Source organism: Triplophysa dalaica, chromosome 5 (assembly GCF_015846415.1).
Source record: "Triplophysa dalaica isolate WHDGS20190420 chromosome 5, ASM1584641v1, whole genome shotgun sequence".
Classification (NCBI taxonomy): domain Eukaryota; kingdom Metazoa; phylum Chordata; class Actinopteri; order Cypriniformes; family Nemacheilidae; genus Triplophysa; species Triplophysa dalaica.
In genome coordinates, this window is record NC_079546.1 from 8,342,149 (window position 1) to 8,366,686 (window position 24,538).

At 37.6% G+C, this 24,538-nt stretch overlaps 1 protein-coding gene across 6 annotated transcripts in view; it reads right to left on the reverse strand.

Annotated features, from left to right (window-relative positions):
* The window catches only part of anks1b (ankyrin repeat and sterile alpha motif domain containing 1B), a 134,598-nt gene that overhangs the window by 109,379 nt on the left and 681 nt on the right, over positions 1-24,538 (reverse strand). Inside the window, exon 2 of one of the 6 annotated variants that reach the window (XM_056747549.1) lies at positions 3,090-3,226. The exons of the other annotated variants lie outside the window; for them this stretch is intronic. Coding sequence (XP_056603527.1) covers positions 3,090-3,205 — 116 coding nt within the window. The 5' untranslated portion in view covers positions 3,206-3,226. The remainder of the gene's footprint in view (positions 1-3,089; positions 3,227-24,538) is intronic. 6 annotated transcript variants of the gene reach the window in all.

A 24,538-nucleotide genomic window follows, 5' to 3' on the forward strand; every position in this document is an offset into this window, starting at 1 on the left:
ATGTGGAATCTTGAGTAGTTGGAAGCACACGAGGGAGGGTTTATTGAAGAGGAGGATATGAATACAGGTGGAGAACGAGGGAAGGAGACGCTTAAATAAGCTCCTATTGAGAGCTGACAACTACTCTCCAGACACAAACAGACACAAAAACACTCAAACTTATCTCTCAAAAAATAGCTCATTTTAAGGCTTGATGGACACGTACACACTGCAGTTATACAGTTATAGCTTTTCATCTTATCTGAATCTCTAATTAATATTTTCAACAAAGAATGATAGTTACATTTCACATTCACGTCAGAATATTTTGTTAGTGACAACTTCATTTTCATTAAATCTGTGTACTGAACCAAACTGAGCAACTTAGTGTTAAATCAATTTATATGTGACTTTTTTCTTCTATGGAACACAAAACAAGATATTCCATAAAATGGCAGTCAATGGATGTCCAGTGTTGTTTGCTTGCCAACATTCTTCAAAATATCTTATATTCATTCATTTGGGTACAGTCATGCATGTTTGAAATGACATAAGAATGAGTAAATTATGAAAGATTTTTTCATTCTCTATTGTTTGAAAAAAAAAACGCTCTTCCACATTTTCTCCAAAGTGACAAGATGAGATTGTGCGATTGATTGGCAGGATCCGCTCAGCTCCTTTCCTTCCCACTGGAGTATAATTAAAACCAGACAAGAGCAATCAATAACCGCACTGTATCATTAGGCCGCAGGAAATGCACTGATGTCATTGATTCTCCCATGTGCCTGCTGAGCGTTATAAGGCATGTGTGGCCATCTCATGAAATATCACAGACATATAAACACACTCAACAAAGTCTGGCACGACTCTGGTTGGCATTAATCACTTCTTGTCAGATCATTCATGTTACCTGCAGTCTGTTTCATTATAAGGAAGCTGTCGTTTCTCAGCACAATACGATTACAGTTAATAACTTTGATTAATTTTGGAGCAATTTGGATTTACATACATCACCAGCGTCGAACGTGCCCACACACACTAGCTGGATGTTGCGTTCTGCCAACTCACAGCTAATACGTAACCCCACGAGGGAAGTTTGTAGTCTACAAGTGTGCGAATATGTTAAACAGACTTTCTATATGCAGTGCTGCCAAATTATTTGAGCAGAAGTCGAATTTAGATTTTAACAGGCAGCTCATTACATAAGCAAAGTTTAATCAGAAACCCCAACACAACGGAAGATATTCGAAAGAATCAGTCACCAAACAGATCTCATCCCCCATTGACTCCCATTTCCCTACTCGGCAGTAAATGGAGGATAAGATCTGTGGTTAACAACATTCTCCCAATTTACTTTCTCTCTGTTTATCAGAACAAAGAAATGTATAAAGGTTTGGAACAACCTGAGGGTGAGTAAATTCATAATTTTAATTTTTAGGTGAACTATCCCTTTAAGTCTCTCTTTCGGGGGCGAAACAATGACTTAACAGATCAAGGCACAAACTAGCATATAGTAGGAACACAAGTATCTGTATGTATGTTGTGCAGCCAGTTGAGTGTGGAGTGTTGTATCCTCTGTGGTTACTTCAAATCGGAGTTCACAACAATATTTCCCCACCGCTATCCCACAATGCATGCTGTCTGCCTGCCTCCCTGGCCAGCCTGTCACACATCTGTTTCAGCTTTGACCACTGTATGCTTTTACAGTAGCTCTGTCCAAAACATAGTAAGCTGCTTGGCTGTCTAAACACTGTCTACACAGGCAGGTTCGTATCTAAACAGCATCCTGACTGAAATAGGATCACAAATGATTCCAACTGAGTCGGATGTTGCCAAGCTGATGATGTAATACTGGCATTTTTTATTCTTGGCATGTATGGATCTGCTTGTTTAGAATTAACTATGTATACAAGAATCAAGTAGCCTACTTGCTTATAGTAATAGTATTAAAACAATAATGTTCACAGAAACGGTAATATACATCCTATGAGAAACTGGCAACAACAACAAAATGCATCCTATATATTTCATTTCTTTTTCTATTTCCTCTGATTTGTTTTAACCCGTTTATCTCTTTATGTCACTTCTGTCCATACCAACAAATTGTCAATGTAAAATTGTGAAAAACGCTATAAAAATAAATAAATCTGAATTAAATTCTCTAATAAGCATACAAACAAATTCCATACACAAACATTGTGTAGCTAAAATATACTGAAATATTTTATTAATATTTTTCTTACTGAAGAAAATAAATGTTTCTCTAAATAATTTTTTTCCTGAGCTGCAAGGCATTCTGTTATTGCCTTTTGGCATGCATCTAAGAACCTTCTGAGATCCTCATACGAATCCCCTCTAACAGACTTATTGTGTTTTCATATATAAATATTTTAAAATTAATACCATAACCAAACACTATTGTTTTGAATAACATTATTTCTCAAACCTTATTTAAAACAATCACCATATATATTTATATACACAATTCAATGTTTTCTCAAACAAAGAGTGGTCGCCATCCACACCTGCCAAATGCCTAAAAACACGACACTTAATCGAGATTTAACTTTGATCTGCTTAAGATGAAAGTGTGGGTGGGTGTGTTAAAGAAAAACCTGGTCTGTTGACCACACAAGATGCTTATAAGCCAGACCTGACCTCAACTATTGATTACTGATCTAAAAGATGAGGAGAACATGCTCCTCTCTCTCTTACTGTCCACCCAACAGAGGATTAAACAGATAAGTCTCCAGGGCATCGGAGAAAACCCCACCACCGGGGAAAAAGATCCATCACCTCTCTATACAGTCTTTACTTGCAGCGGCCTGGAGAATAGTGTTGATAACTGAAAGTGATTTGGTTCATCATTAAGTCAGCAAATATAATGGGTAAAAATGTTTTAATATTAAATATCCCATCCAGTATTGACCTTAAAAAAGGAGTGAAACTATTAATGTACAAACAAAACTTATGTGGACACCTAGCTATATGGATTTTGTTATTCTATTAGCTTTCTGAAAATGTCCCACTTTATTTCCCAAAACAAACTTAATCCTCCATGGAGAAGTATGTGTGTGTAGAACCACGGAGGAAACAACAGGCATCCATACCTGTGTGAGTCCATGTCATTCACTATGGTAACCAGTTGACAGCAGAGGCATGATGGGATTGACGTTTGAGAGGGGCGAATATTTGTAATGAGAGCAGCTGTGTCGTCTCTACACATCCGCTTCCTTCTCTGAGAACACTGATGCCGTCAACACACACACACATCAAACACACAGCATGTGTCACACACAAGAGACAGTCAACTGTCAATTAACAATGGGATTTGTATTATTCTAAAAATAATTATTCTATCTCAAGGATAATGCACATGGAAATCTGCTCACATAAAAACACATAGTCTAGATTTGTTCTGTTTACTGAAAAATATGTTTTGTACTTCTATCCCTCTCAGAAGGTCTGCATTCAAAATGTGAATTTGAAATATTTGATTCATTTTTAACGAATGCAGACCTTCTGTGAGGAAAAGCCGTTTACTTATGGTTTTATGGTAAGAAATGACGTTCAAATGTGACGAACAGGCAGTTTGGTTTAATCATTTGTAAATAAATATAAAGTCACATACACTCACCTAAAGGATTATTAGGAACACCATACTCACACTGTGTTTGACCCCCTTTCGCCTTCAGAACTGCCTTAATTCTATGTGGCATTGATTCAACAAGGTGCTGAAAGCATTCTTGAGAAATGTTGGCCCATATTGATAGGATAGCATCTTGCAGTTGATGGAGATTTGTGGGATGCACGAAGCTACCGTTCCACCACATCCCAAAGATCCTCTATTGGGTTGAGATCTGATGACTGTGGGGGCCATTTTAGTAAAGTGAACTCATTGTCATGTTCAGGAAACCAATTTGAAATGATTCGAGCTTTGTGACATGGTGCATTATCCTGCTGGAAGTAGCCATCAGAGGATGGGTATATGGTGGTCATAAAGGGATGGACATGGTCAGAAACAATGCTCAGGTAGGTCGTGGCATTTAAACAATGCCCAATTGGCACTAAGGGGCTTAAAGTGTGCCAAGAAAACATCCCCCACACCATTACACCACCACCATAATTGCATTAATGAGAAACGGAACAGGTGTTCCTAATAGTCCTTTAGGTGAGTGTATGTTATTAAAAGACATATTTAGATTTAATTTGTCAAAAAAACAGTCAAAATGATTTGCTGCATCCAGGTTACCGTGCTGTGAGTTATCTGGGAATAACCAACCTGCCAATGTGGCGACTGGCCAATCAGAAGCAAGCGTTCCAACGAGCCGTGTAATAATTTATTTTATTATTCTGATCGGTTCTAGTTATAAGTATCCACTAAACACTAATTATTTTTATTTTGCTGGTATCCTATTGTGTCTCTTATTGGTCATACGTTTGATTTGGCAATACTGCATAAAAAACATGCCAATGAAGTACTTCAACACTGAACGCTGAAAGAGAGAGTGAATTGACTCTGGAATGACACACTGTCATGTGACTTCAAGGGTCACATGCTTAGACAAAGAGGTTAAATGAAAAGTTGTTCACAAACAGCTGTGTGCAATTAAACTTGCCACCAGAAAGTATTTCTACTTGATCAACTCCATCAAAATAGCTCTCCCATAAAACTCTCCCACTAGAACCAGCATTTCTAACACTCTCTGACACACGCACACACAGACATTTAAAATACCAGGACAGTAACACCCTGTCTGGCTTTGATTAAAAATAATCACAAAGGGAAATATGAATAGTCTACATGAACCTTTTTGCATTTCATCACGAGCTGATAGCAGACCACAAAACATGATTGTAGCCTTGAGCAAAAGTATTACACATAACACCCTCCTTTCATTTTTAAATGCGGCCACTCTATAAATGATGAATGTGAAACATTTGTCTTGTCAATGTATCTGTATGCCACTTCCTATTTAGAATGAACAGTTCTGGTGTGTGTGTATGTGTACATGTGAGTATATAAATATATATGTTAAACTATGACGGTTGTGTTCACTAATAACTACACATACATGATGAAGATAATAGACAGTCTGCAAAAGGTCAAACCACTTGGGGGTTCAAAGGGCTGCCGACCCCTGACAGCAGCAAACACTGCATCACCCCCTCCAGTCCCCCACAGGGGTTCAAAAAATAAAGCCTGTGCATTACTGGAGGTTTGTATGTGTGTGACGTTTGGAGTAGAGCTCTCCAGTCACAACCTAAGCAGAACCGCTGAGCTCTGACGGTTTAGAGGAGCAAAGGGACATTCATGTCACAAACACGCTAAAATAGAACAGTCGTAAAACATTGCATGCATACGTCCTTCTGTAAATGGACATCATATTATACATAAAAAATATACAGAGATGTGCTGACATCAGACACAACCAAAACACAAGCACATAACGCATTGCTCTACACCGAGCAGTGAGTTTGCTGTATGTATGCATCTGCTGTTGTGAGTGTTATGAGTTCCAAATGGTGGGCACTTGCCGTGACGATAATTGCAGGTCTCTGCTCAGCTGCGCCTTGGACGCTGGGCTGATGTTATACGCTGCGGTCCATCTGCAGCATGCATTAGATTCTGTGCGCGATAACAGATATCAAAGTCTGCCGTGTCTAAAGTAATATGCTTCAGAATAGATCAGCTGCTGATGCTGAAGTATTTTTTGTACCTCTCATGATAACAAGGATTACAGGAATTCTCTCAAACAAATACATTTGATTCAATGCCATGTTGTTTCAAACCTATTTGATTGTTTTTAGTACGTGGACCGCCCTGCAACTGACAGGCCATCTATCTTCCTCTAGGCACTGGTGGAATAGGCTCCAACGCAAGAAACCGAAAAACATTGGATCTGCGAGTTTCTCACTAATAATTTTAAGTTTAAGAGTGTGTGTGGATGTCCCAAAGTCACCGTGAACCGTAAATTGCAATCGTTTTTACTTCCATATTTTGACGCTTTTCAAGGTGAAATTGAATGAGAAAAATAGTGGCCGTGGCTTGCACCTTTCTCTGCTATTTGATTGGATGTATAAAAACAGCCGTTGCATTTTGAAATGGAAATGGCAGCAGACTGACAGTTGAAGGGAATGAGTTAAAAGATGCTACGCCCAAGCTGTCTAACATACGTCATTTAAGATGGATAGTCATTACAGGACGTAAGTGCATTTTCAGATTTTAACTGAAGATTATTTCACTGGGACTTTAAAGCAGCGGTTATTGCAAAACTCTCCTTTTAAAGATAAGAGAAAAGTCCAAGCTTAAAAAACGAGTGATTGAACACGATTTTTAGGTGAATCTGCTGATGCATGCAGAGGCTGGCCTGTCTCTCACTGCTTGCTCGCTCATTCTCTCTGCCCTTGCTGAATTATCTTCACATTAAGCGTGAGAACAAGGTTTCCTGCAGAAGAGGAGAGTGACTAACCAAGAGATTGAGATAGAAATTAAGAAAGGCAGGCAAGAGAGAGGCAACTTCCAAGGAAACCCACAAAAATCTCTGAGAAAACCACAAAGGATCTCATGATGTTCTCATTGTCTATGCATTGTGATGCTGCAATCCAGTGTAAAACAGACTGATGCTGGGATGACAGAAAGATTGGTGCTTGAAGACAAACTCGCACGATGATGCTGAAGAAATAGATATGGTAATGACAGACAAGCACTTTTGTGATCTAAAATATTGAGACTGACGGAAGCTTTTGTGACAAAACCAAAACATGCTTTCTATGCTGTGACAGACATTACATGGGCATCTTCTGCGCCTGCTGAAGTGACCAAAGAGCATCTTATCAAACTACAACAGATGTACAGAGAGAGAGAGAGAGAGAGAGAGAGAGTGACGGAGAGGATAATCTAAAATGTAAAAACTCCCAACAAATACAATAATATTAATCATACAATTACAATACAATTAAATAAAAGTATATAAAAGATGAAAATGTAAATTCGAGTCTGTTTTTAGGTGGATGCCAAGTCCAACGGCCTCCTACTGACCTAAGAAAAAAGAGCTCATCGCCCGTCTCATGATATTCCAGTCCCTGGATGTCTCAGGACTCTCCTGGGATTTCCACCCGTTTTATCGTCCGCCAGGGAGAAATGTCAAGTCCAATCACTTAGAAAGTAATAACACACCTCTCCTCAACATGCTGCATGATTTGAGGTATCACTCATATCCGAACCACAAACCGTGTAGAACAAGATGTGCAAAGACAATTACTATGGTTTGGGAATTACTTTCTTTTAAAGTTGTAGTTCGTATCTTTTGCATCTATACCATCATTTACTTTTGCAGTTTTAGATTGTAGTTTTAAGTATGAGCAGTAGTTATAGTAATACCAGCCTTAGCAAGCACAACATACAACGGTAAAGTAGATTAAATTAACTATTCTCCTGTTTTTATGCCAAATCAATAATAATTTGATGTCCATTTTTGTGCATTCATCACCCAAACAAGAATAAAAAGTCTTATTATTCTTGTAGTTTACAAGAATAATAAAAGTTATTATATATATATATATATATATATATATATATATTTAAATATTTTTAATGTATTTTTATGTAAATTTCAGTTCAAGATTTTTTTTCAATTTTGTTATATGCTTCTTCCATTTTATTATTAATTTGTTTATTTGTATGTTGCTATATACGAGTAATAAATTTTATTTTAAATATAAAATCCAATCATTTTAAGGCCATTTTGTTCTTGTACTAAACTCTTCTTTTTTGGATTGAAAACATCATATGCAATGCAAACAGCTGTGTAATCGCTTCTCTACATTTGCAGATCGATTGGGTGTGATCATTTCTCACACGTACAGACCATTTATCTTTCTCACTAACACACACCAACTAAATTACATCTTTAAAACTCTCTACTTCCAAACCGAAAGCATTATTTGCATGTTCCAGAGATAATTTTTGAATATTAACCACCAGACACTGTAATACCCCAAGGCCCTTGTGGTATAACCGATAATTATGTTGTGGTTAATTTCTGAGAGTTCTGTGGCTTAAAATGTACACAACACACAAATATGCAGAACAAACACCAGCATTAAAAGCACAAACAATCACAACATTGTGCAAAAAGCACACTGACACACACCCACACAGCACTCTTTAATTACATCTATATGAGTGAGCCATTAGCCTTTTAAAGCAGTGGATAGTAAAGCTGTTCTAATGAACTCTTGCCTGCACACACGAGCACACACAAGCTAAGAAAGGCCAAATGATGAGTCAGTTTGTAGTGAGGGATTAATGGAAGCAAACCCGACTGAGAAGACCACTTACAGAGCACTAATATGGTGAGAACAGATGTCTCGGTTACACACACATGCGCGCACACACACACACACAAGTGCACAAATGTGCAAGGGATACAATATAATACAATTTTTGCTGATTGGCTGACTTTTTTCTGTAAATGTTTGCTCCGCTAGTCATTTTTTCATGTCTGTATTATTATACATTACCGATAAAAAGTTTAGGATCACTTGACAAAAATGGTTCTCATCATGACCTACTGTAAATCTTTTAATCTGAAGGTAATATTTGTAGGACAAAAATATAATTGTTCCAACAATTTCTTAACTAAATAAACTTTGAAATTGAACACTTGGACCGTGTAATGAATAAAAGCAGCTAATAAAATTAAATAATAATAAAATAATAATTTTTCCACCACAAAACTGCCAGGACAGTGTTTGTTGACTAGGGTGTTCTGCATAAGTGGATGGCATAAATGCATCCCTCCTTCTACATAAATCAATGAGATTTTCTGCCTTTTTAACATCCACCAAAAAATAAAAAAATTAAGATGGGGAGTTTCGGAGAGTCCAAACCCAAATTTAAACCTATGGCATTCTCTTCCTTAAATCTATGTGGCTCTGTCTGTTCGCACTTAGTTCTTCTACTGTATGTTTTCCAACTGGTTGGTCGCCCGATCGCTTGGAAATCATCTCTGCTCAACAAGCTGCATAATTTGAGATATCATTTATGCTCACAGCACAGACAATAATATCAACAACAATAATAACAGTGATGCTTGCTTTAACAAACACCAGTAATCACAAAGAGGCAGCTATCTGTGTAATTGTTATTTCCTTTCCACTATGAACAGTGTGATGGATCTGGCACAGCCTCTTTCAATCAGAGCGGTAAAACAAAAAGGATCAACGCACGTGATAGACAAAATCCAGTGTTTCTTTCATCCACTGCTCACGGCTGTGTGCTGATGGATATCATGTTATCTTCTTGTTTTAGGTCTTAGGTGAGTATCATCATTATGTTCTGAGATCTATCACGCCTACTTTAGAGCATCAAATAGACCAGTTCAAGGCTGAAAGATCATTCAGGATAACATGAGCAGAAATATGACTGTTCATCCCCTTTGCCAGCATGTAAAATAATGTCTGGTCTGAAGACTATAGAAATGCATGAATGTCGTTATATTACATAACACCCTTTCGGTTTAATGGCCATTAATTATACAGGAAACACAAGTACATGAAGTTTGCCAGACACCTGTGTGAATTTAAGATGAACAGAGTTCATACATCTACTTAGATGACCTTGAATCCAATTGCTTAAAAGTAACTGCAAAACTAATAGAAATGTGAAGTGAGCTCTGGCAAAAGAGCCTGGCATCCTTTGTCCGCTGCTCCCACTTGATTTTGATATATTTGGGAATTGAATACCGTATACACAGTAAAATATAGCAGTAACATTATGTCCTGCATCCATAAAGTGTTTTGCATAACATCCTCATAACAGAGTATAATGGGTTATATGTCCCCTCTAAAATAACGGTATTATATTACTGTGAATAAGTACAAGGCTTCATGAGGCTTCTTTCACACATAACAATCTCAATAAATTTATTACACAGATCCCTAAATGAACTCAGTTGCAAAAACACACCCATTAGTCTGTACAGTATGATTTGCGTTTCATGGCTCCTTAACAAAAAAGTTTCCCAGGCTATTTACGGCCTTTCGAGGCAGTCCAAGAGAAGTGGTCCCAAAGCAAACATGCACAGCAAAGCTTTTTCTAGACTTGCCTGTAGCAAGAACACTGCAAACTTTCTCTACTGTATCGATGTGGGTCAACATGTCAAGCCCGCAACACCAAGATGATGGGTTCAAGTACGTGGTAAACACACATAAATAAGCAAAAATTGGCCTATTTGTAATTCAGTGTACTGCCTTTACACTTCAAATAAACATTTTATTCAAGAAGAGCATAGTATATTTTTCACACGCTAATTCAACATACTGCCATATAAATGTATGGTATTTAACGGGATAGTTGATCCAAAAATGATAATTCATCATCATTTACTCATCCTCGTGTCATTCCAAACCTACAACATTGGATCCCATTAACACAAAACTACTGAGATATTTCACAAAATAGCTTCTTTTGTGCTCCACAGAAGAGTCATATACAGGTTTTGAACGACGTGAGGGTAAATAAATCATGAAATATATTTTTTATGCATGTTTTTATTCAATGATGTATTCCTTTAATGAAGCCTCGACTTTAAACTGGGGTTGCCAGGTCATTGGAATCCCCCTTCCGCTTTTCTTTTTATTTCTCATCTCTGAATGCCTCCATTAAGTGTCTACCAACCAGACATCATCACAAATATATCATCCATAAATTCAGCAGGGTGTTCTCCATGGCTTTCCAAATGGGGTGTGTAAACGTCCAAGTGTGCCGAACAAGCCACGACTAGCCCTCCACTGTCGCGTGTCGCAGGCAAGCCGTGCTAACAAAATTGGAAAAAGCATTTATGAGTGACAACCAACAACACACACACCCACACAAATCCATATGAACCCCCTTTCCCCACACACACACACACACACACACTGTATGAAAGTGGCACAGTTTTAGTACAAATGCAATATGATGGTTTCATGAGGTTAAGTGACTGTTTCATAAAGCCCATTTGGTGTTCTACTGTACGAGACCCATTTACTGATTCAGCCCTGCGGGGACATGCACACACAGTCCAAAGAAAAGTTAGAGGGTAAAAGAGCTGAAGAAAATAATCAAAGGCCAAGGAAATCTGACAATACAGGCAGTATGGGTCCAGCTCAAGCAACACACCTAGATGTTTAGCATAGAATATCAGAATGACTCACCAGTCAAATGTCTACACCACGCAATACACAAATACAGCCGGTAGGTTTTGTCCATTATTCAGTAAAGGATGAGTGAAAGCTAAAAGGGTCATTGAAGTTAATTTAAGACTGGATGAACAGGCAGATGCTCTTATGAACATTTCTCTACTCTAAACTTCTTTTACTTAATTGAATATTCCCGGTTTTCCCTTTTTCCCTTTTCCATGTTCATGTTCTGTAGTTAATACATAACAAAAGTCTTAAAATTGTAATTAAGGTGTTTCGTTATGTTTAATAGATAAAGGAACCAATAACACATTTCCTTGTGGTTTAATTGTACTTGTTAATTAGTAAATTATTTTTTCGGTTCTTGTAAGTACATCATATGTAAACGAACATATGGGTAACATGATGTGTGTAAACATGGTGGACGCTGTATGTAGATAGAATTAGCTCATTCTAAGGTAATAAATAAAAAACTCTGCTTTATATGAGGTCTCTATACACCTCTTTCAACATAGTTATTATATTGTGTTTCTGATAATAGATCCTCCTTAATCTTGCACGCTGGTCCTTTAACACTCAACATGTAGCTTCTTTGTTTATTTTAGTATGTAGTGTCACAAAATGTAATTTCAGAGATGCAGGGTATGACTCTTTAATTCACTCCCGAAATAAACAAGATGCAATAAATCTGGCCAGACATTTGTTAAAGAGTAAATATTACAATGTCTTTAAAATTACATTTTTGTGTGAGTGTATGCAGTCTGGCAAGTTGAAAAGCCAAAAGTGAACAGATAACAAAGTTATTTGCTTGGGAAAAAAGGAGTCGACTCTAAATCACGCGAACGAGTCGTCTATTGTTAGAATTTCAATTCCGGGTCAGATTTGCGTCACTCCGTGTACTGCACGCATTCGTTCCATTAGCCACACTGCATGCGGTAGACCAATCACAGCTGACTAGACCATCTGACCAATCAGATCAGAGTTACCTGACAAAAAGGAGGGGATTAGACAGATGAATCGCTAACAAATCATTTGAGAGTCAGTCAAGAAGTAAGGTAATAATAACTGAGTATTATTACTTAGAAAGTGTTTTGAACATAAACTTGCTGTTGGACACTCCATAAACCAAAGCAGGACCTTAAAAATCACAAAATATTTACTCTTTAATTCGATCACCCCCTAGTGTACTAGAGTTTGTAACCGCAATAGTAACTCAAGACTGCAATACCGTTCACTCATAACATGTTGGACAAAAATTGAACAGAAATGGGCGAAGATGATGATGACAAACGCTTTAGCTGTCATCAGGACTATTGTCTTCATGTCATGCAATTGATTTATTGAATGCATTCCAGCTGTTTCCTTCATTTTACTGAGGTCCATGTGTGTGTGGTGTACGTGAATGAGTTTTTGAGGAGGATAAAAAGTATTGATGAAACGTCCCCGAACGTTCCCATCAAACATACCACCAGCCACATATTTCAATAGCTCATTCACCTTACTTAATCAAGCATACATCAGACACACAGGGAGGGAGAAAAGGACAGAGAGAGATAAAGAGAAAGGTAGAAGGAAATAAGGTGAATGAGAGAGAGAGAGAGAGAGAGAGAGAGAAAGAGAGATTGGCCACAAGCCCAGAGGAAAATCCATACCACTCTGTTATTGGGCATATAATTGGTTTCGTCTCTCACTCTTGCTCCATTTATCTCTATCTCACTTGCTCTATCTCTTTCTACTTGTAGAAATTCATATGACAACAGGAAGGGAATTTGCTAATTCATGTATTTTGTGACAGCGTAATAAACATTATATTCTAATAGAGTATTATCACAGCTCCCTACCTAGTCGACTTAACTCTATTGGACTGTTTGACAGTCCTGCCCTGACCTACATTTTTTGCAAGACATTGTCATAGTTGTGACTGAAGTAATGTAGTAACCGACTGGCCAATGGTCAACTTGCTGGATTCAAACCCACATTTTTCACATAAGCATATGTGCCTGAAGTATAAAGAACAACTACAAGGCGAAGGTTATTTTTAAAGCACCCAATACGCAGTAACTCTCCCTCTTGTTCAATCAATAAACCAGTTTCATAAATCAGATTTCATCTTCCACAAACAACAGCAGCGATTCGACAAATAAGTTAGTTCCGTGTCTTAATACAATCAGAGCTGATTTCTCTCAGACAGCAGAGGAGTTTGTGTGCCTGCGCTTCAGTCTGACAGAGGAGCTCCCAGCTAAAATGGTCTGAATCATGCCTAGAAATACTCAATCTGTCTCACTAAAACACACCCTACACTTCCAGCTGTGCCCTATTTCAGGGATCATAGCACCGGCTGGCTGAGTAAGTGGAGGTTCCCTTCCTTTCAACCACACACACTCACACACCTACAAAGAGAAAAACAAGGACGAGAGAAAGCCAGACAGCAAGACGGAGACAGAGTATCATTTACCTTTACAGCTCCTCCCTCTCAAATGATCTCCATGCTCAGTGTGATCAAAGCATACTGAGCTGAATCAAGCACATTTGGAGGATTGTGGGACGTTTCTCACACTAGCGTCTGTTTCACTTATGCATTAAACCTCTATCAAATTGCTTTAAAAGGAAGAAGTGAAATAGTCATCTTTCATTGTGCTCTGAGGGCCATGAATATTTCACAATGTTTAAAAAGAGTCATTTCTCTTCCGCTACTCATGTAAAATATGGACTGGGTATTTTGTCTAGCTGTCCAGTAAAAATTCCTAAACATCTTTAAAACAAGATCAATTTACTTGCAAAATTGTCTTTTTTTTCTGTGAATGTATTTTGAATTCATTTTTGTTTGTCTAACCCACTGTCCAGATTTTTTTCTTATTATTTCTAAGAACATTTGGCAAGGTTTTATGCTTGATTGGGGTAATACGTATCCTTTGAAAAGAAGATTTATTACTTTATTATCCTATGCCATCAACGCGACAATCCCGAAAACATTTACGCACCACGATCTGCCAAACAAAGCACATACATAAAGCAAAAAAACAGCAATACATTCTCAATATAGAGGTTTTCTCACAAATCACTCGGAACATTCAGATTTTCCCATGAGTCTTTTCTCTGCGTACTCTCTGGATCCAGCCGCAACTATGACCTTGGAGTAAACGTCTGTCTAGAGACTCACAAATTTACAAACACAGAAAATAGCGGGCATATAACCAAGCAATGTGTTTTTCCTCTCAAACACTAGTTATAATTAAACATTAAATGTATTACTGGATACTCTAGGTTGATAAATCAATAAGGGGACATTGAATGAAGGAAAACCACAAATATGGAAACATTGATTTAAATCTGTTTTTTCAGTGTTAAAATGATTTGTGGAGTTGTGCTGATAATAGCTATTTTTGCATTGGCATTAAATCATTTAAAAGATACTTTTGTTCAAAGTGACCTACAAATAAAACTTTGTAATTTTTTGGAGGATCAATTGACAGAAATGCAACATAATATACATAACTAATAACTATATCTTTAGAGGTGTATAAAGACCTTACATAATGAACCATATTGTTTTTATTACCTTAAAATGAGATAGTTCTATCTGCATACACCTCGGGTCCCCTTACATTGAATCGCAATGTTGTTCCTACAGTAGCCCTAAATGTACAAACTGCTCTACAGAGCGTGTTTGTAAATACATTATCTCCTTGGGCAAAGAAGTGAAAATGCGACAACATCTTAGTCCTGCGTCAGTTGCTGAGGTTCTTCGATAGGAGGGGTGGACTGAGCCGTTGTTTGCAATTCGCAACCTCACCGCTAGATGCCGCTAAAAATCAAGTCCCTGTGCAATCGTTTTTATTTCCGCATTCTGACACATTTCCGAGTGAAAAACAAATTCTAAAGAGAAAATTAGTGGGTGTGCATTTTTTCCTGCAAATTTATTGGATGTGTAAAAACAGGCGTTGTATTTTGAAATGAAACCGGCAGCAGACTGACAGTTGAAGGTGAGGAGTTAACGGATGCTCCGGCCAAGCGGTCTGGTTTACGTCATTTGAGATGGATAGTCATTTCGGGGCGGAAGTGCATTTTCAGATTTTAACTGTAGAAAAAAGAAAATGACCCACATTGATAAGCTTTTTACATTACGCTGCAATATTTCATGGAAAAATAAGAATTGTAATTTTTAATTCATTCACTTTTTGTTTTTAAGCTTGGAAGAAAGCTGGAGAAACAGTGAATACACACAAAATAACCCAAATCAGTCTGGTCTCCCTACACATAACGCAATAACCAATTTACCCATCGCCCAGATGAAGAGAGAAAGAAAGAGCTTTCCATATTGCACAATCTTTATCAGTTTCTGTGTGTCTCTGAGCCAGGCCAGCTTATCTGCAAGGAAACAGCATCATGGGACATTGTAATCCTAGACTGTCATTTCTCACACACACACACACACACACACACACACACACACCAGAACACTATCACATCTATCGCTGAGAGATCATCTAGCTGTCCACAAACCAAGGCTAAATAATGTACATAGGACATGCTGTGAAGTGGAGATACATCCGTTTAAACACATGACTTTGCAATTTCCACAACGCACATACGCAGAGAGCAGCTAACTCAATGCTAATCGAGTTAACTCAGTGAGTTGGTGTTAACTCAAGTTTAAGTGGATTTTACTCATGGACTGAAAAATTCTTCCGCCAGAATGTCCATCTCACTTCATCACTGACACGTCTGAAAGACTAAACCTCACGAAAATGGTTAGTCTTGTGTTTCACTACATAATAAAAGCCAAGACAGGATAAAAGTAATGTTTGGCATAACAACAATGTATTTTAGTAACCATATGGATGTATTTTACAATTAAATTTGTATTTGGGTTGTATTTTCGAAGCATTAATGGGGTCGCACACCGGACATGGAAGCGGCGAGCCGTGCAGCATAGCACCATAATTTGTAAATATGAACATATTGTTTACTAAGGCTTGATTTACATTTTGCATCTAAAACTGCACAGAAAGCCCGAGCTGTGTTCTTTTTTACAAAGCACCTGGACTTTGCGCTCTCCTGGTGTCTGTAGTCGGTAAGCATCCATGGGCCACGATCGCCGTTGAGACGAGGAGGTATAAACAAAGGATATATGGATTATATGCACTGAAAATACGTTGCAATAACTCTGCTACTAGATTTATTTATGCTGTGATCATCTTTGTCTCCATTTTCATTGAGCTTTTCAATATTGGGTAGTTGGTTGTTGACACATGCGCGTCGTGACCACCTCGCCCCCTTTTTCCGCGCAGCTACCCTGGCTGACATGTGAATCGGGCCTATGAGTGTACACACACACCGGTGCGGACATTCACCGCTAGGCTGCGGCATTCCACTACAACTCTGGACGCTGTTACGTGTCCTGTAGCAACACAGTGTGCCACTCGCATAATTTAACATTAAATTAGATGTTGACTGAAATCCTCTTTAATCAAATTGACTTCACCATAAACTGCAAGATGCATTAATCTGTTTGGGAATAATGGAAAAACAGCACATTAATACAGAAAACCTCTCGATTCTACCACATTAATAACAGAGTTGTGCTAGACGCAAAGCTGCGCGGCTAGGCGCTTCCGCGTCCGGTGTGCGACTCCCTTTCGCCTATTGCTTAGAATATCCCTAGTAACACACAAGAAGAGAAACCAAGGAAGAAAAACAATTTTAAAAAAATTATATCTTTTTTTTTATGTTCTACTTTATTATACTGTTAAGTCAGTGATTTGTTGGCATTGTGTTTTGCACATCATAGTAAAACTGTGGTACTGTTTGTATTGGAAAGATGTTTTTTAAATAATGTTACAACGCAGAAAAACATTAAAAGGATAGTTTACAAATACGGTTAAGTTTACTCTGTTAGACTTTCTTTAACAAAACAAAAAAGCATAACAAAAAGGCAGAACATTAGTGACTGACAGCCTCAGTCACCATTTATTTTCATTGTTTGGAAAAAAAGACACATTTCTTTACCTTAATGTGCTTAAAAATAAGTACATATCTCATCCCTTTCTTTTGATTTGGCGAATTGACATTCCACATTTAGATTTAATGTGTTTATATATCAGGCAAGAAGGGGGAAATGAGTGATAGAGATAAAAATGGAGTAAATCCAGCTCTCTTGGCACCTCTTGTCTTCCTCTGCTGTTTGCCAGCCAATGCTGACAATGCCTCTAATGGGACTGTAAGCTGAGTCTCGGGTTCGATCACGTGAAAGAAAGAGAGAAACTGATCAATACTACAATGGAGGCCCTGCTACGAGCAATATAGCTTTACAGCTGATTCAGGAAGGAAGAGAATATTGGAAGGAAGAGAAGGATTGAAAGATAAAGAAAAGGGATTTGTAAAAGACCAGACACAGAAGGGAAGAGAGGGAACATTTCTATTCGTTCATCTTGGCATCTGGCTGAAGGATTTAATTAGACCTCTAAGGTCAACCGAGAACTTTGGGATGCGTTTAAAACAAGGACAAGCGCTTTAATTCATTCTAATGGTTGTTCTTTGGCTGGTGTAGATCCTATTTTTGATAATAGGTATTCACTTCTGAGAAGACTTCTTTTTAAGACAATCACATGTGCATCCAAATAGTACAACATTTTTATTCAATGCAAAAATGTCAATAAATGTTCAACAAATGCAAAAGTTTTGGTCAAAGGTCTTTTTTGCCTACTTTCGAGCTCCCTGAAAAACACCAAAACATCCTTAGACAAACTTGTAAGCTTATTAATATGATCCTCTGATTTGGGAATGTTAAACATGCCAGGTATGTAGGTTACACTGGTAGAGGACATGGGCAGGCAGCCCACAAGGCTCAGGATAGGCATAAACACACACCCATACATGGGGTGTCCATAAAACAAGCTAATCTAATGACTAGTCATGTGGTTGAGGGGGAGCCGAGCCACCCAAGCTCTAATGCCTTTAAACCCTCATCCAAACAGCCCTGTGAAGGCCATTTATCAGCGCAGAAAACAGCTAGTCATAAGCTACGATAAGCTAAAGGATGAGGGGCTGAGAGGTTGATTTATGACAGCATTTCAGACAAAGGGCAAGCACGCTCAGAGGAGTAGAACATTCACAGACAGGAGCATTACAGAAAACTAAACTCATCACAAGGCCGCACCAAAACAGATGGGTTTACGCAGTACAGTTAGCCAGGACAAGTCAAGCCACAACTTGAGGACAATGAGCTAAACTGGTCTAGAAAATGGAATAAAAAAACACCTGCAATCTATAACTTTTGCCCTCTCTGTTTAAACATGAAATTGCAAATAAATTGCCAAGTTTTCTACACAAGGGATGCAGCCAAATTATGTTAATCTTACATTTCGTATAAAATCATACCTCAAATTATAAATCGTTATCATAGACTCTGAACACTGATTTTTGTGTACTTGCTCAATAACAGTTTTTTATTTTATTTTTTTAAACAAAAGTATATACTTTAAATTGATTTACTAAATTACTATAAATTACGTTTTTAGCAAACATGCTACAAATAATGCATTGAGTAAATACACTGATCGCTATTTGAAAAAAAAAACATTGTATAAAGTATATTCGATATAAAAGGGATGTCTATACCGTCAATAACCATTGAATTGAACTCTTGTATTGACAACTAACGTGATATTAATAACCGTGATTATTTAAATAATGTTAACCCTACAAATATGATTATATTTGGAATATGCAACACGACATGACAAAAGACATTAGAAACACATTAAAACCCATTACAATTTGACATTTTGTCCACACGGGATGTCGTGCAAAGCGACAAACCCTTTAAGGTCCGGTGTAGACACGGTGTTAGGCATTGGATCGGAATCTAAAGGAATAGGAATCGGATACTTGAAATTACAATTTCAATTCCTCTTATCAATTCCTGTTGTAAATATTTTCAGAAAAGTGAAAGTGTTAACTTGTTAACTGCTGATATATAAATATAAGCCAATAAAAGCCCTTAAGCAAATTAACCATATTTTTTACGATAGTAAGCATAGTTTAACTGTACTATTTGCGGTAAAGCACAGGAACCAAAAATTTACCAGTTTCGTTAGTAAAAACAGTCTAACCATGATGTAGTTTAGCGACAGTATTACAAATTAGAATTAATCATACAAAACAGACAATCCATACAGGATGATATATCTAAATGTTTTACTTCAACTGTGGAATCAAAACTGGGAATCGATAAGAATGGAAATCGATAATCAATAAAATTCAAAGGATACCCAACACTATTAATATTAGGCATCTTTTTCAATTTTTTTTATTTATTTACTTGCAAAAAATTATATTCAAAATTTTGCCCTAAAATTCAACTCCATAGTACACCTACTCCAAGTACATGATCTTTGATCAGGTGTCTGTACTGATCCAGAACATGACAGTGAAGATATCTTCCTTCCCGAACCACTGCAAACTCTAACATGTTTGAAAACAAAGTTGTGTTTATTAGGTGACGGGTTTCTATGATGAGGTGTGGATGTTATTTGAAAGCTAGTTGTGTCTGAGCTTCTAAGTAGCAAGTAAACAAGAGCAGAAAAGCATATAGCATTTATTTTTACACTTATGTATGTCTGTGAAAAAAATATGTTGTCTGTACAACCACTTGCAGAGACTGTGGACAGATATTTAATTCAGCTAGCGCTTTAATGCTTTATTATTTGTATTGGTTTGCTCTAAACATTATATAAAAACTAAACAAACTGAGGTTTCTTCTTTTATAGTAGTGGCCTTAAGTGGCTGTTTCTTGCTAAGAAAGAGAAAAGTGGACCAGACTTCATGCTGAAGGTCAAAAGTCTGTTTTTTGCGACTGTCTGGTTCCCATGCTGAGTCATTGTGCCAAATCAAATTTTCTTAAAAGGGTCATTTTTTGACCATCTATCATAGGATGATTTATAGACACTCACACACGATTGTTCACTTAGAAGCACAGACAGCCGAAAAGACGAACAACCTCCACATAGAAACAGAAAATTCCCCACACTCTGACCTTTGACCCCAACTACACCACCTCCATCCACTTCTCACTTAATGAATGGTGACATTTAAACGTCATGTTCTCCACTATCTGAGCAAAGCTCCCCCACACTAGCTGACGGCTGCTCTCCTTACCAGAAGGTTTAGAACCGTCTGTGTTCTTGGTACACACTCGGACACAGTGAAGTGTTTATAGCTCTAAACGACACTGTGCTGCGTGCCGCACAGCACCGTGGTCTGTTTTGGTGCCTGATAAGATGGGGGATAAAAGTGTTGAATGCTTATTTCGTAAACTGCAAGACTATGACGGGGACTGACGGAGAGAAAAGAGATTCCAACAAGTCTCTTCAACTTATTCTCAGGAGGAAGAGGCTCTTAAATTTAACAAAAGGGAACAGCTGAATATTAAATATAATAGAATAAATCTGCCCATGTGTAGCCTTGTATAACCGTTCTTTTTATCATTTGCTGACACTCATGTCATTCTTAACCTGACTTAATGCATTGCAGAACTTATAAGAAGATATTCTACAGAACTTTGGTAACCAAACAACACGGGACCATATTGACTTTCACCGTTTCTCAAAATATCTTTTTGTGTGGCACCGAATAGTCATACTCAGATATTTTTTAATTGGGGTGAACTATTCCTTTAAGATTTGTCTACAATTTGTCTTAAACATCCTGACTAGTCATACATTTTCCAACATCTCTATACTAAGGAGAGTAAGATGGTCTATGACTCAACACAGCCTGCAGAGAATATTGAAAAATAAACAAAATTGGTATGTGGGACAAACCAAACAGTGTGTTTGTTTGTGCTTTTATACCATTAGTTTGTTTTCTGTTTTAAGTTGCATTTATTCTGAGTGAATGAATACACTTTATTTATATTTTTCCTAAATAAACAGAACTACATTTCTGTGTGAACAGAGTACGACTATAGCTAAAAGTATGTCCTTGTGTGTCAGTGTTTACTAAAATAAGCAAAGAACAGGACACAGGAAATGTAAACAATATGCCACAATTCAAAATGTCACATTTTTGTGATGTATTACAGTTTCTAATGCACCTTAATTTTAAGCTCCAGTGATGACACATAATATCAATGCATGTATGACTGACAAGCTCGCCATCCAATCAAATTAGACAAATGTATTAATGTCACAATTTCCTCACTGAATCACTCAGTGCCAGTAAGTGACGTATTAGTAAAACACAGCAAACAAACATTGAGACCTAATCCAATCCAACACAAGTCTCACTCATGACTCAAGACACTTTATTAAATGAGACAAATAATGGCTGTGTAATCTAGTTTGTCATGATCATATTAAACACTGGGTGTATGAATGTCCTTTCATTTAAAGTCATGTGTTGCCGGGCTAATAAAGCAATCATAGTGTGTTTTTATTGATGGGCTAATCCATTAACGCAGTGGGCACAAAACATTGATCGTAGTAGCGGTGGGCCCTATCCCCCTTTGCAACACCGTGTAAGTGTGTGAGAGGTCAATGTATATTGCTGGAAATAGCTCAATCTAAATAAAAATGTATTCATTTTTTATTAAAGTGCATGTTAAATTGACTTTATATATACTTTTATGTATTTTGTGTTTAAGTCTGTTTGATGGATGCTGGTCATAGGGAACCTTTGAGCAAATCCATGCAAATGTCAACCTTAGAATTAAAAAGTTTTTACCAAGGGGTTTCACCATAGCTCAGATATTGGATAAAATACCCTTGTGAAGTCTCACTTATTATTTTTTTAAGCATAGTTTTCCATAGCCAGGTAAATTTGTCTCATCCATTACAGAATGTCACATATTCCTCATAAACGGGCATATGAAAATGTAATTTCTATAAAGAGCCATTTCTTCTCCATTTGTTGGGTATTGCTTCTGGTTTGCACATTTTAATTCACAGAAATCCTACAAAGTACGTTGTCTCGTGCAACCCTTTTTGTCACATGAATAACACATGAATTTCAAACTCTTAAAATATAAACTGATATCTGGGATCTATCATCAGGGTTTAGTTAAATATAAACAGATGATTCAATATATTGGTAATAAATACATTCTCAGAAAATGTATAGTTCAAAGCTTAGGTAACAATCCTTCCAAAAATAATATTTTTGCAATTCTCTAAAAATCAAAGCAGGATACAGGAAATCATTTCTATTTTTGCCTCAACTATTACATGAGACAACCAGTATTATTATCACATTCCTAAAATCCTTTATATGACCTCTGACCTGTCATACACCCGACCCTATTTTTAGATCAAACCATGTGAATCCTCCTCAGGCGATGGCCTCTTAGCTCACTGCGACCGATGGATGAGACAAAACTTCCAGCATTGTGGACAGATGGACTGAGACAGACCTCCTACTGTACTGTACTGCACTGTACTGACCCATCCCTCTGGCCAACAGCTCTGACCCAATAAAAGAAACGCACTTCCCATCATGCAAAACCAAGCTAACCACAATGTGTCCACCAACGAAAAAGAACAAAGACCACCAGACAACAATGCCGTCTAAACCCAAGAAGCAGCAAGGTTATGTCATTATCACCGTAGAAATGCCCGGGACAGGGATCTTTTGTCCAGACAGCAACACTCAGAGCCATCGATTGAACTCTGCAGAAATAATCAGCGGTTTTAACAAGCGCCGTGCCTGATGCCACACACACTTTCATTCTCTGCTCGATTGGCTTTTCTGCTGTCTCACGAGCTCGCGAGCACGCTTGCAGTTCCCAGGTGCCCTTCCCCCATCCCGGCCATTCCTGAAGCATACGCTCCCCTATGTACGCTTGTCATTTTACAGACTGGTGCGGCGTGGAACATTCATCATATTTCCCGAGTTCATAAACGTGAGACATCAAGAACTGTAAACACACGCAGCTGATCAAACACATGACAATGGGCGATTCGAGAGAGACACACACCAGGTATGCGAGAAGCGGCTGTCACATACTGACATTAAAGGTAGTAGAGAGATAAGTTTGAGCTGAGATGAAACACTTACAAGGCAACCGGGTTTAATCGGCTGATTTAATTAACTGATTAACCAATAATTAAAGGGACATTCATCAGTCTGTTATCATTTTTCTCTCCGTCATGTTAGTCAAAACGTGAGTATGATTCTCTCTTCTGGGAAACACAAAAGATTTTGTGTCCATGCAGTGGAAATCAATGAGGGCCAATGTTGTTTGGTCACCAACATTAAAAAAAAAATCTTTTGGATAATGAGATGAATGACTGAAAAACTGGTTTAGTAATGTTTTTAGCATGTTTGTAAGTACAACCACAACCCGTAACAGCATCTGGCAAATACAAACAAAAAACGTTTTGCATTGTTACAAAGCTGACAGGTTATTTTGTTTCATTTAAGTGTCTGTATTGTCATAAAAATGGGATGTGCTTTAAAAAGAGCAAAAAAATAACAACATTTCAAATATGTGTTTGTTAGAAATATGTGACCCTGGATCACAAAACCAGTCTTAAGTAGCATTTTAAGTTAAAGCCAAAAATACATTCTGTGGGTCAAAATTATCGATTTTTCTTTTATGCCAGAAGATCATTAAGTGAAGATAAGTGATATTTAGTAAATGTCCTGCCCTAAATATATCAAAACCTTATTTTTGTGAGTGGATGACCAGTAACAGTGCCTCTTATTAACAACTTCAAAGGCAATTTTCTCAATATTTTGATTCTTTTGCACCGTCAGATTCCAGAGATTTAAACAGTTATATATCCAGCAGATATGATCATATCCTAACAGCCCACACATCAACAAAAAGCTTAATTAATCAGCTTTCAAATTATGTAAAAATATTGATTTACGAAAAATGATCCCATAAGACTGGCTTTGTTGTCCAGGGTCACATACATGTTTAATTTCATATAGAAATATCAGAAGTTTCTTTGCAGACTCTGGAGTCATGGTAAAGTGGGGTTTGTGGCACACAAGAAAACATGACATCACTAGATCTTGATTTAACCAGAAAGGTCAGAAACGTCTCAAACCGCTCTTCATTTCATCTCAAGGCCATAAAGGAGGAACAAATGAGATATTAAAAAGGGGTCTTTCTATATTTTGGGTGGGTGTTGCAAGGGGTTAACACACACATACATTCATTCTTGACATCTATGGGCATCCCCCTGCCACATTCACTCTTAAAACGTCCCTCCTCAAACTTCAGCTTGAAGTTGCACAAATAAAGCGCAGCCTTCACAAGAGTGATGACTTTTTCTCACACATGTCAGTATGTGTAAGTACAAAATGCATAGCTTACGTCCCGACATCAGGACTGTATATTGAGGGGCGCAGTGGGTCGGGGATG